The sequence below is a fragment of the Perissodus microlepis genome, chromosome 13, assembly GCF_051167445.1.
Source record: "Perissodus microlepis isolate ML-2025 ecotype Zambia chromosome 13, ASM5116744v1, whole genome shotgun sequence".
NCBI classification, from domain to species: Eukaryota; Metazoa; Chordata; class Actinopteri; order Cichliformes; family Cichlidae; genus Perissodus; species Perissodus microlepis.
In genome coordinates, this window is record NC_140473.1 from 21,315,304 (window position 1) to 21,329,708 (window position 14,405).

General features: G+C 39.4%; 1 protein-coding gene across 1 annotated transcript in view; it reads right to left on the reverse strand.

The window, feature by feature from the left end:
- Positions 1–12,541, reverse strand: part of LOC146375115 (serine protease HTRA1A-like) — a 29,020-nt gene extending 16,479 nt beyond the window's left edge. Inside the window, exons 1-3 of the mRNA XM_084947814.1 lie at positions 11,491–12,541; positions 2,474–2,573; positions 1,684–1,888 (exon numbers count right to left, since the gene is read on the reverse strand). Coding sequence (XP_084803940.1) covers positions 1,684–1,888; positions 2,474–2,573; positions 11,491–11,950 — 765 coding nt within the window. The 5' untranslated portion in view covers positions 11,951–12,541. The remainder of the gene's footprint in view (positions 1–1,683; positions 1,889–2,473; positions 2,574–11,490) is intronic.
- Positions 12,542–14,405: the final 1,864 nt, after the last annotated feature.

Consider the following 14,405-nt stretch of genomic DNA (forward strand, 5'->3'; position numbering starts at 1 on the left):
ACATGGCAATAGACACACAAAGGTATGTCTGTAATTTTGTAAAAGCTGTTTCCCTTTACAGTCACTGCAGTATGGGACTAGACAAACAGATGTGGTGGGACATTTATGTACAGTCATCAAGGGCATGGAAAACATGCTAATATAATGGTGGAATAATTGTACAGCATTTTAAAAAACAAGAATTGGTTCAGATTTTATCACTACAGTCAAAAGTCAAATATATACATACATACATTTACTTAAATCATTTAATAAGTGACTCTGAAGGTTCTGCGGGATCTATTAACTTGAAAAGGCCAAGGTCTACTAACTTCTCAGTGATCATGATTCATTGCAGCTGGTAGTTTGTCTTTGTCAGGATAAAAAGGATTTGTTTGACTCAATGATCAATACTGACCAATACTCAGAACAAAAAACAAAACAAAAAAAGAACAACGGGAGAGTCCAACGAATTCAGCAAAGATGTAAGAAGACGAATTGTAGCTTTACACAAGTTATGAAGGTGTCTTGGAGCCATTTCTAAAATACTGAATATTCAAAGATCATCAGTTCAAACAAATGTATAAGTTAATCAGAATTGTGACAACTTTGCCAAAGTCTGCAAGAAGAGCCAAAGTGTCACCTTCAGATGAGAGAAAATTGGTTAAAATGCTTAAAAACAACCCAGGAAATACCAAGACACAAGCCTGCCATGAACTGGAAACACCAGCTTTACTGTACATAGAAAAGAAAGTTTTACACCACCATGGACCAATAGGGGGCTGATCAGGAAAGAAGGCCCTGCAACAACAGTAAGCATGACTAAAATTTGCAGCTGCCAACATGCACTAACCACATGTCTTCTAGAGAAAAGTTTTACAGTCAGACGAGACAAAGACTGATATTTGGCCACACCAGCAAGAGAACGAGGTGAAACTTGCTAAGGGAAATTAACCACATATTAATAGGGGTGTTTGTATATAGTTGAGCCTGTATAATTCTGACCCTGTGTGGATGACATAAAATCCCAAATAAATTCAAACTTGTGCAACAAATTTAAAGTCATTAAACATGTACATGTACAGTCATTGCACCCTGCAAAACAGATAGTTCAAAGAAATCATTAAAAACTTACCATGAAATTTTAGAAAATACTTCTATAGCTGAAAATTAGATATTGTTAGAAGTTCAATAATACCCTCAAGTCTGCATGCTAGCTAAGAATAAAAGCCAAAAGGCAATTAGCTTAGATGTGCATAAAGACTGTCAGAGAAATACTGAAAGCATACCTTTGTCTCGTTTGTTTAATCAGTACATAAATAGAAATGTCAAATAACTATAAACAAGTAGTTAAATGCTCATATTATTTCTTGGTGAACAGAAGCCAAGTGCATGCCTGCTTTGAGTCTCTACTGCTAAGTCTTTACACTGAAAACAAAGCTAATCAGCACATCTGGCTCTTGCTTAATGTTTAATGTAGACAGATGTATGGTCTTATTGATCTTCTTATCTCACTCTTGGCAAGACAGTGAATGGGGACTATTTCTAGTATTTAAAACTATTCCTTTTATGGTGTGCTTGCTTAGATACGAAGCAAGAAAAACAAACGCGAACAAAAAATTAATGGTGTTCACTCAGAACACCTCTAACTACCACATCTTCTATATTTTGCAAGATTTCTAGAAGTTTGACACTTTAACTAACCGGTGCATCGATCTTAATGAGGGCGATGTCTGATTTCTCATCCACGTCTTTGATTTTGGCATCATAGGAGGCGCCGCTCTTTAGCTCCACTTTCACTCTGTGTTTATTGGCCACCACGTGGGCATTGGTCACAATTTGGCCATCTTCAGACACAACAAAACCAGAACCACTGGCCACTGCCACTTCACGCTTGGAATAAGTCATCCTGTGGAGGGAAGAAAGAGAGACATTAGGAAAGAGTAGGAAAAGGTTAGACTACTGGTATTCTTTCCTCTCCCCTTTAACAGTTTTCCAGAATAGTAAAATAAAGCTGTACATGGTGTAATAGAAGTGTTAAATGTAAACCAAAAAAGTTTAAAGAATCTGAGTATATATACTAACTATATATATATAAACAGTAAGAATGTGAGTATATAAAGCTAAGCTGGAGAGATGAATAAAACAAGAGACAGATCTAAGTGAAACAAAGACGGAAGAAGGAGAGACAGAAATCTGAAAATCAGAGGGTTTTGACCTTCAAACAAACCACTTCACAAGTGATGGTGACAGACAGAAGAGAGATGAGAGAGATGAAGAATCAAAGTGTCAAAGAACAAGAAGCAGAGATTAAAAAGCACAAAAATCTGGTCGGATGATTTTTAAAAAGAAGATGAAAGACTAAACTTGAGAATAAGGTGCTCTATCAACTGGTGCAGTGTGTTTAAGTACACAGGTAGGTTGTAAATTCTAGGGTTTTTCAGTCTGCCCCTCCCCAGCACCGAGCACAGACACACAGGTACGCGGCTCATACTTGCGGTAAAGTTCAATGTGAACCACAGACGGAGCAATTTTCTCCACCACGTCGGCAATGAAGTTGTATTTGTGCCTCGGGCTGTCTGGATTGTCTTGAGCTGGAAATACATCATGCACACACAAATACACAAATAGGATGTCAGCCTGGTAAAAACAAACAAAAGATGCATGGAAATACTGCATGATGTAAGAGCTGTGTGAGGATAGAGAACCAACAAATTAAACTACCCTTCATCATAACACATCTGGGAAAAGAACAGATGACAGTTCATCTGCGGTTGAGACTGTCTAGGTCTAGGTCTGACACACATGTACTCACTCATTTACAGAGTCTGGTAATAAACCTTACAAATAAACACTTCACACTGACATTTACCCTTATCTTACCCCATGGTTAAGGGTGAAAACAGAGCAGTTCTAAAACCATCCACAGCTCTTTTGTCAAGTATAACACACAGACAGTGTGACACTGTATGTTAAGGGACTGCCAAATTCACTGAATCACCCATCCAGCTTTGGCTAAGTCAGGAAATGCTGACTGACTTACCTGCTCATTAAATCCTACTCAAATGACAGTTTAAGCAAGGCTATGAATCAAGACGCCCCCAACCTTTCCCTCTTTGCTTTTCATCCTTCCATCCATAAGCTGTTATTTTGCCACGTACTTTGAACTATTTTGTCTCACAAGAACAATTTTCAGTCATTACTTTCTCCTAGATGACAGAAATTGCAAAAGTATAATCCCCTGGATATCAGTGATTGCACTGAAGAGTAAAGGAACAACAAAGAGACACTTGAGTTGCACTTAAGCTAACACCAGCATTTAATGAGCATCATGCTGCTGTATGGAACACCATTAAAAAGTACAGTCCACAAACATTTGACAAACTGCAGGAAGTAAATTCTTCTGCATGTGGTTGAAGTCTTGGTGGTCGCAGTGAAGCACCAAAATTTGTTTAGCGGGAGTTTGTTAGCTGTGAGAGTGTTCTGTTAGCTAGCAACCGTCATTATAAACTGAAGATAAAAGATGGATACAGATCAGTTCTGTATCTGAAAAGAAACACCAATTCAGAAGTGACTTAAACCAGATCTCCTTCTAGTGGACTGTTGCAGTGGGCCACACTGAAAAGTTAATGAAGACATAAAATTAACAATGAGCAGAACTGAGTTTAACTTATCGGAGAGGCCCTTCACTACAGTTCACAACAGTTTCTCATGAGGCCCCTTGGGAAAACTAATTACCAACCCCTGCTGGAAGAAGTCATAAGGAAAATTACTTGGATTAACACTTTCCTGATGAGTATGTGGTTTCCATGTTGGACCCACCCCTTCCAGCACTTCCAGTTCTAAAAGCTAAAATGCTCAGACACTTCACAATGGTAGCTCAGGAAAAAGTGGGCCTTGGTTATAAACTGTTATGTTTTTAACTGAATCATAAACACAGACAGATGCATGCATGCACACCTGCGACAAGAAGCTCACAGTAGTAGTGATTCTGGTAATATTGTCCTCCCACCTTCCCTCAGCTGAGCTGTAATGTAATTCAAATTCCTTTACACTGGATGTAGACAGAAAACAGTTCTACATGAATTTACTTGCTGTAAGGTTTATGGATTTTTTGCTCATGTTATTAAATATTAACAACGGCAGTAAGGTCATGCTTTTTGGAAAGAGACACTGTTGTTGAGTTAAGCACAAGGAATATCATTTATTTCTAATAAATTAAAGTGAGGCGCCAAAAAACTGGACACCAAAACAGTCTAGATGAATGAACAGTGCTACAGTCTGGAGGAAAACATATAAAGTACATTGTGGAGTGAAAATTCCTTCAAGATAAACCCTTTGAGCATCATGAATGTTTTCCAAATCAATAATTTTACTAGAAATTTTTTGAGTTGTGGAGTTTTTCACCTCATGGATGTATGTACTGAAATCCATTTCAGTCCTGCTAATAATTGTCAAGCTATTTCTCTAAAAAAAATCAGATGCCCACCTCATAATGTAATGAAAGGACAAACGAGGGGCTCACCAAAGTTAGCAGGTTTCTGGGCATCTGCCGATTAAGATTGCCTGTGCAGAATTTTACTATAATCCATCAAATAGTTGATGATTATTTCTGGGTATACGGTGTACCAAATGCTATTCTTAGAGCTAAAAGCCACTGGAAGAAAAAAGAAAACCAAGTTGCTCATAAATAAATGTAACCACTTTCTTTTCCCCAACCCTGACATATATTTTCCTGAACTTTAAATCAAGTATTAAACATTATAAAGGCCAAACAACCCTCTTGCAATAGTATGAAGAAAAGATGGAAATGTTGGAGTAATTTCCTCCCTGCTAGCTTCAAACCCGGGGGGTTTCGTGGTCAGCTCTGATAGGATTACTGTGAGAGAAAGCAGGGCCCGGGGTCCAGAATCTGTGTTGTTTCTGGAGTGCACAAACAGGCTCCCAGTCTCTTCCACTTCACCATGTTATAATGAGTGAGGCCTCCTTGCACACATGCGGAAACCAGGAACACTCTGCTGCCACTACAATGCCAGTGTGATGATAGCAGACTTATAGGCCTAGTGGTGGTGATTTGGTAGAGACGGGATGTCATGAATCAGCCATTTTCTCCTGAGTTATATAGTGAGATAGATCATTTCATTGCTCAACTGAGCTTACAGCTGAAGCTTAGAAAGACTTTACTGTTGGAAAATTAAGTTGACTTATGAGCGAAACTGAAAAGAAGCGTCTAGATGCCAAAACGTGACTGATTCATCTTGATATGTGGAGAGAAAGTGGGATTTAAAGGCTTCTGATCACTGTCTCATCTAAGTATTGCTCACAAAAAACCTCTCCATCTGCTGAACTGCTGCTATAGTAAGATGGGATCTGTGATTGCAAGGTAATTTTCTAAACAGCTTATGTGTGTGTGACATTTATACATTTAATTAGAGTCATTATAAGGAAAGAAAAGAGGACATACTTTTGATGGTGTGAGAAGTGGTGCGTTCAACTTTTTTTGAAAATGGGCTTGTTTAAGGTGTCACAGAGTACATTATAATAGACTCAGAAACTGCATGCAGTTTCAAAATAACTGCATGCAAATTTAATTAGCATAATTTGCCCGCAGGAGCTATTTGGAGATTACCTATAGGCAATCATTTAGAAGCTAATGTAAAAGTAAGCTGTAGGTCACTAATAAACAAGGCAAATGGCTTTTTAGTTCAAAAAGCAGATTGAACTAGAAATCCAAGTAACATAGCGTTTTTCTCGTAGGCGACAAAACCAACATAAATACATATAATATGCATATAATAACAGAATGACCAATAATAGACTGAAAAGCATTTTTCATGCAGATTGATCATATACAGATATATACTCACTTGCCACTTTATTAGGTATACCTGTTTAAGTACTTGTTAATGCAAATATCTAACCAGTCGGTCACATGTCACGTGCACATGGTGATACCAGCTGAAAGTAATTCAACTTGAGTATAAAAATGGGGGGGGGGGCAAAGCACAGAGGAGAATGGCCGGACTACTTTGAGCTGATAGATAAGTCAACAATAACTCAAATAGCCACTTACTACAAACAGAGTATGCAGAAGAGCATCTCTGAATGCACAGCAGATTGAACCTTGATGTAGCAGATGGACTAGAGCAACAGAAGACCACACCGGGTGCCACTCCTAAGCTAAGAACAGGAAACTTGAGTCTACAGTTGAAATTGGGTCTTCAAAATTGGACACTGAAAATTGTAAAAATGTTTCCTTGTCTGATGACATGATTTCAACATGTGGATGGTAGGGTCAGAATTTGGTGTAAATACCATGAAATCATGTATCTACCCTGCTTTCCATCAGTAGTTCAGGCTGATGATGTAATGGTGTGGGGGATATTTTCTAGACACACTTTGGCCCCCTTCATACCAAGGGGGCATTGTTTAATTGCCACACACTATTTGAGTATTACTGCTGACTATGTCCAGCCCTTTATGCCCACAGTGTATCCATTTTTGTTCCAGGCGCTTCCGGCGGGATAATGTGCCATGTCACAAAGCTCAAATCACTTCAAAGTGACTTCTTGAACATGACAATGAGTTCACTGTACTCAAATGGCCTCCACAGTCACTAGATCTCAGTCCAATAGAGCACCTTCGCAATGTGATGCAACATTATTGATGTGCAGCCTACAAATATGCAGCAACTATGTGATGCCAAAAAACCGAGGAATGTTTACAGCACCTTGTTGAGTCTGTGCCACAAAGAGTTTAGGCAGTTCTTAAAGCAAAATGAGGCCCAAACTTGTACTAACAAGTGTAATAAAGTGGCTGGTGAGTATATCTGTGTGCACCAAAGACGCATAAACAACTTTATAGAAAGTAAACTGGAAGTGGAGTATTTCACACTTGGTAAATTAAGAAGTGATATATTTGGTGTAATAACAAGTACACACTCTTGTTACTCCGACTCACCCTGTCAGATACTTAATCTAATTGCTTCGGTTTATAGGAAAGCATTAGCAGAAATAACTACTGACTATAAAAGTAGTATGATAATATGATAAACAGTAATACTGTAAATGTTAATGATTAGCAGCACACCACAAAATATCACTTGAGTTTCAGGGCAATGGCAGACTGAGACTTATGAACAGTCTTGTCAATATCACAGACATTACGCTGCTATTCAGCAGATATTTTGGAGATGGCACTTAAGGTAAAAGTAGGGATGGGTCAAGTGAGTTGCATGTAATATAGAGTGGATGTGGTGTTTAGATTTTTAAGCAGTCCAAAAACAAAATTGTTCTTATGTGGGAGGGCGGCATTCCTACTAAGCAGTAACTTATCCTGACAGAGAAGCGTATACACACTCACACGACACAATTTAAATGATATACTGACATAAAAACAGTAATAAACCTGCTTTAAGTTTCTGTGACCTGATGAAGTTAAGATTTCGCCCATATGCAAGACATATTGAGAAGTGTGGTAACTGCTAATGAAAGCCTCATTATATTTAAGTATCTATTAACAATAATCAGATGTCTGAAAGAGTTTTTTGGAGTCAGTTCAAGCATTAAATGTGGGAAAACCATTCAAAAACAACATTTGTTAAAAGGAACCTAATTTAAAAGTACTCTCCCCTCCCAACATACACACTCAAAGCCCCCCTAACCTCACAACCCCGTACATCCATTACCCCTCCCCACTCAACACACGAGCTACAGGTCAGGGTGTCTTTTCTTCTTCAGCTTTCCCATGCATAGGACCCTTCGTTTTATTGGTTCCTGCAGACTAAAAGACGATTTGTGTTCTCCCAAGAAAAAACCTTAAGAAATGGAAAAACATAGATGTGAACAAAATGGATTCAGTCCAGCTGGAATTAAGCTAATGCACTAGCAAATCTTTCAGATATGTTAAGAAGGAGGGGCAAAGGAAAGGATCGTTATCAGCATGGACATCCGGTCGGAATGCAAAGAGCACAGCCATCAGTTATTCTCCGGAATTTTAGGTTTGTTTTCCTTTAGATCAAAGGTGATTTAACTAATCAAAGGGGAAACTCATATAAGCTCTGAAAGAGCCAAAATAAGTTTAGAGTAAATCATTAACTTAAAGATAGAAATATTTAATAAATTAACTCTTTTCACTCCACATTAGCATGAGAATAGTGAGGGGAAGGGTGTATAGCCTGTATATAAGGTGTGCCAGGTGGAATAGAGGATTAAAGGAACCAGTCAGTGAAAAGAAAGTCAGGTCAGCAAGTAAGCTACGTCAAATGGGTTGTTGTCAAAGGACAGTACTGATTGTTTAAAAAAAGCAAATAAAATGTAAATAGTATGACCCCTCTTTGGCCTTAAAAAGTATGGCAAGTATGCGCCTTAGTGCATATGTTATTATAAAATTACTTCCAGTAGGTCATTGATTTTGGCTCACTGTACTTCTTCAATGATTCAGAACATATGAGCTTGCTACAGTGTTAAGACCATGAATCATTTTGTTTCAATGGAGCTTTTTTCCCAGTTATGAAAGCATACAGTTGAGCTTTGCCGCTGTTTATAATACTACAATGACACTGGCAGCTGTTTCAAATGACTCACTGAGTGATTATAATTAACCCAATTTTTCCATTCCCAATATTGATTCAATTTACCCTATTTTCATCCAGTGAACTTAATTTTTTCCATTGTGAACTCCATCTAAGGTTGAAAGCACATAATACAACCAGAAACACTCACACTGAGTTAGTAACAGGGCAGTTAGAGCAGCATGGAGAACCCATTCAAAACCATGTCACATTTTATTGTTAGAAAATGATGTATGTCGATCAGTACAGCAGCTGCAAGAGCAGGTTTTAACCCTTTAAAAGATATTAAACCAATGCAATATTCAGTACAGTGTTTAATAGCACTTATCATGGCCCATAGACAAGAATGGAGGTACAGCAATTTGGTGTGGTGCAAAAGCATCACATTTCTCTAATTAGTGCAATTTAGGCAATTCGGACATACACAAATGTGCTTATGTTGCGGTCAGTATTAGATGACATTAAAAAGAGGCTAAGCAAGGAAGAGGCTGCAGCAAATATAGTTTAGCAGAGAGAGGAATGAAGGAAGCAGGAGAATTACAGACATCAAACAGGAAAAAGAACAGATGAGAAAAGCAGACAGGCAGACTTTCAGAACCAAAAGCAGACACTGACAAGTAGAACAACAAAAACAAGTCACGTGCATGTGCCCAAAAATGATGTTTTAACATCATGAGTGGCTGAGACAAGTTGCCGAAGAATGTGCGTATTCAGCAGATGTCACTCGCTGGAGTCACAGAGTACATTCTGCAACATCAGCTCTGAATTAAAGAGCAGCGCAAACTGTGTCGGGTTTTCAACTGGATTAAAGTCTAAACAGATTATAAGAAAGTCAGCCTCATCTTCACGTTCACACCTTCATGCAACCCCTCCATAGTTCTGGTTCACAGTTTGAGAGGCACCAAGTGATTCAGTTCTGATCTCCAATACTCTTCAGCACTTTTCCTGTCAGTCTGTGTCACATTAATGCTTTTAAACTGCCAAAAAGGTTTTTTCTGCACTTTTTAAAAAAAATAAATAGATCATTTTTAACAACTATGACACCAAGGTCACAGTCAAATTTTGGCCTAGTTTTTTCTTTCTTTTTTCCCCAAAATGAGCTACGCCTTTACTGTCCAGACACGAAATGACATCATGCAACTGCGCTCACATGTTTTTTCTTAACATGAGGCCAGGTTGCGGTGTATTTCAAGGCACTCAGAGGGGTTTAAGTTTCTTTTCAGTGTCAGCTCTTGACATTCTGAGTCAACAGACCTGTTCACAATTTATGTTAAAGTTGACATTTTTTTAAATATGTGCTTCTGCTACAGTCTTAGTCAGCACCAGCCTGGACAGGGACACATCTAATGCACGAAATAAAATGCAACTTCCAGCTATGGAAATTCTCACAGGGTGTCTTGGAAAATCAATAGCACTCACCACAGTCTTGCTCAGTTTCAGACATGGTTAGCTGCTCGGGAATGACTTAACCATTTAAGCTGCTTACATGACTGACAAACAAATGTGGCGATGCAGTCTGCCCTTCCACTGTGCCCACATGGTTTTTGATGTACATGTAAAACTTTCCCGAAAATATGGGTTGCTAATTTTGTGTTTTCCTCAATGTCTCCTGCCTGTTTTAAACAGTCTTCAACAGAGGTGGAATTTTGGCTTTGAATCAGAGCCAGGAATTCCTTCATGTGACTGTTAAGTGTGATTTATGAGTAACAACACAGACCAGGAGTGAAAGACACTTCCACAGTCAAAAAGAGAAGAGAGGAAGAAGCTGGGGTGGTGGTGGAGGGCTGTGGCAGGGTGAATTCAGTAAGTTTCCAAGCCTTGAGGTAAGTTATAGATCTTTGATGCAACAGGTGTTCAACGTGGTCATTCCTGTGTTTTTAAGTGCACATATGTTGCCAAATTTGAGGGGGAAAAAAGTACGTACACAGTAACAGTAAAAACCGTAAAGGACACAATGTTTTTACCACCTGCAGCATCACTAGCGATCATTTTTTCATTCCTGGATGTTTTATGTCATGCATAAGTTGTAAACAATTACACTACCAATGATGATATATGACTCATTGATTCATTTTGTACAGAATGTGCATTCTCATTTGGGCTGTGCTGTTTCACAGAGCAGCAGATGCAAAGAGTGAAGTCTCATTATAAGTGAGCTTCACTGATTAGCACGAAATACCTGTTACATGACACTATGACAAAATGCAGGTCCATACTGAAACACTTCCATTTATCATTATAAATATATCTCCAGTTATATTTAATAACAGTTTATATCATACATATCAGGTTTTGACATTCCATTCTATTCAGCTAATGCACATATTTCAGGCAAAGACCACATGGCATAAAGGAATCAACCAGATTATAGTCATGTGACTGCTGGTCATGCATGCCAGAGTAATCCTAAAGTTCACATCAAGCTTTACAACAGGGCATAACTCGTGGCTTCATTCAGCCATGGGGGGAAAAAAGAAAACAAAAGAAAAGAAAAGAAAAGCCCTCTCTGATCAAGTCTAATTGTAATGCAGGATCAAGGGGGAAACCCACTTGAATGGCTGCTCTTGTGGTTCCAGACACATGGGGATTGTGTGCCACTGAATGCAGCGCTGAGCTACAACATCTGTGCGACCTTGAGACAATAAATGCCCAGTGAGGAATGATGGAATCACGTTCAACAACAAGTTGTAAATAATGAAGGTAAAACGGCCAAAAAAAATATGACACCATGTTACAGTAAAAGTTTAACGATTGATTTCAGCTGCAAAACTAATGTTTTTGGCTCACAACGCTCAAAAGAGAGTAGCCTATTCATGATTCTTGACACTACACTGTAATCAATTAACTTTAAACGTCGAATCTACTCCCTCCTATTTATTATCAATATCTCAGTGTGTTTTGGGTTAAGGGTGTCTTGATCAAAACAGTGTGAGTTCTACCTTTCCCGCAGGCTCCCCGCTGAATGAAAAGAACAGGTGGCTGTTGCAATTTCTGCGCCCGTCGACTGACCCTCTTCAGCTCGCAGATATTCCGGTAGGACACCCCATCGCTTCCACAAACCGCTTCGGTGGTTTTGCACACGCAAATCCCACTCTTGCTTCTCCTCCTCACCGTCACAGTGTATGCAATCCCGCCGGAGACCGAGCACTCCAGCTCCTCTCCGCACACTGGGTCGCCGAGCTTCCCACTGCCGCCGCAGGCTTCGCCTTCACCGGAGGCGCACACCGGGCAGCAGTGGCAGGCGTCGAGGGTTTGTCCTGTCGGACAGTCCGCTGGTAGCCGAGGACACATCGACTTATCACACCGGGAAGGACATCCGACAACATAACGGCTGGAGATTTGCGCATCCGCCGGCACGGCTGCAAAGGCTACGATTGCGCACAACAGCAACCAAAACATGTTTCAGACTGAAAAAGAAGCTCCCCTAAAAATTCACCAGAAACTTTTAAAGAGTTCTAAAAAGTCGCTCTGTGCTAGCAGTGTTATGGGATGACAGAGCTCAGTGCTGAGGGGGGGAGTCATCCCAGCTGGAGAGGCATTTAACAGAAACTCCACTGCGTAACCAATTACGCGATTTTACGTTTTTGCTGGCACCGCATCAAACATGCAACTCACTTTCTAGATAATAACAACAAGCAGGGTGATTGGTGGCTTTACGTGACGTACTGACCGGAAGAGTTAAATTACTGACATGTCTCCAAAAGCGTGAAGATAAATAATCAGAGGAAAGAGCAGAAAATTGCCATGACTGGTGGGAGGAAGTGATTTTAAATATATTACATTTATTTCAACCTATTACAAAACTTTAAATATCAAGGTCAACTTGAAAACAAGCAAGAATATTGAGAATATCGAGACTATTTTAGTCCACCAGTGTTTCCTGTCGATGACTGATGAAATGAATAATAGCAGAATAAGGATGCATGTAGCCCAGATGTTTTACGCTATACAGCCTTCCACACATCCAGCGTCACTATTTCCTTATGCTGTAGTTATTTATTTTCCTGTTTTAATGCTTCCTTGTGAGTCACTCCTGGCACCCGCACAAGCCTCATGGCTAATTAAAAAAATCAGTGGTGGAACAATAATGGCGTGGATTGTGGGTTTTATGCGTTCATGTACACTTAATAAACAGCCAACTTTGCTCCAGTTGGAAGACTGCATGAGGACATAACTTATCTAGGCCTGTTTATCATGATGCAGGGTTAAGCACCCAGCAAGTAGGGGCATAAATAAAGAATGCAGTCAATTCAAGATCAATCAATATTGTTTTGTACAACTAATCACTCCAAATATTTGTAAACATCAACTCTTGACACATTTCCAGCATCAGAGTAGCACATTTTAATTTTGGCAAACAGCAAACCTTTGTTAGATTAAGATGTCTGTGGTGAGCTGTAAGAGTCCAGTAAACTCTATAAATCAGCCTCATAAAATACCCAACACAGTTTGATAGACTGTGCCTCTTGGTTTAAATGTGGTCGACAAATACAGCAGAATATTTCTCCATGCCCCTGCTTGGGACCCTGTGGTGTGCTGGGGCTCAGGAAACCCAAATCTCTTGTATCTTTGGGGCAATTAGAAGGGGGGCATAACGGAAACAGACTGGACTCTTGTATAGCACAGGAAACAGTTAGAGTCTACAATGTAGACTGTAACCCAGAGCTGATGTTAAGAGTTAAATGACAGGGTTCATTCATTTTTTTCGCAGAAAAAACAAAAACAAAAAAAAACAGAGCTGAAGCTGAACGCTCTTTAATTTCAGTCCAAGACAACACACATTGTTGGCTGATGCAAAAACGGCCGAAACCCACGCAACATCATCAGCTCCATTATGTGGCACTACGTAGGCGAGAAACGGTGGGAAAACTTGCAGATGAAAGCAACCTCATTTATAAGGAACACCCATCCTCCAGCCGAGGACAGTGAACGTAGCCAATGATGGACGCCACTGAGGTCTGTGTGATCTCGCCTCCCAAGTTTGTCCAGGCTGTGAGTGAGGCCATTGAAGGACCAAAATGGAGCTGTACTTCCACATCTGAAGCCACACCAAAGTCTGGCATCCTCCAATGAGCATAGGAGCTATGGTATATATGGAATATCAAAGAGCTGTACATTCAAGCTCATACTCAAACACACCAGCTAATTATAAATGATTTTGCTTCTTCCAATGACACCATCCACATGTACCGTAAAATGTCCACACATGCAGCATTCACAATTAACTGCACACATAGAGACGAAGCCCCTGAATATGCCATAACTCATTATCCAGCTGATTAAAGAGGCTTTAAATATTCAGTCCACACGTACCATATCAAGCTCAAGGCTGAATATGTAAGGAGCACCTCATTAAGAGATGACAAACGATACTCATACATACGCTTTATCATCGATGTTGGAGTGGAAATACTTGCTCCATGTACACCGACTGTTCTACAGTGCCAAGTTGGCTTACTTGTACAGTTTCCATTCATACTTTTGCTCCTCGATGAAGATGATTGCCTCTTTTTACTCAGCTGTAGTGTAGATTAGGTTTTATCATCAAGCCGTGAGGAAGAATTTAAATATCACGCACAATTTCAAATTCAACTTTAACTAGCAAATAGGAAAGGCCCACCTTAGTCAGATATAACGGCAAACACATTTTATAGAATTATAACAAAATAAAGTTGAATTATGTTTGTAATAGTTCTGATACTTTGTGTATTTATATTTTATTATATAAATTGTTAATGCAGGGCTTTTAAATGGAGTGTGGAGTTGATGGCTTTTATTCGAGGATCCAAAAATGGTCAGTTTCTTATTTATTGTAATTATTTTGATGGCTTGTTCTGGTTGAGGCTAATATTTC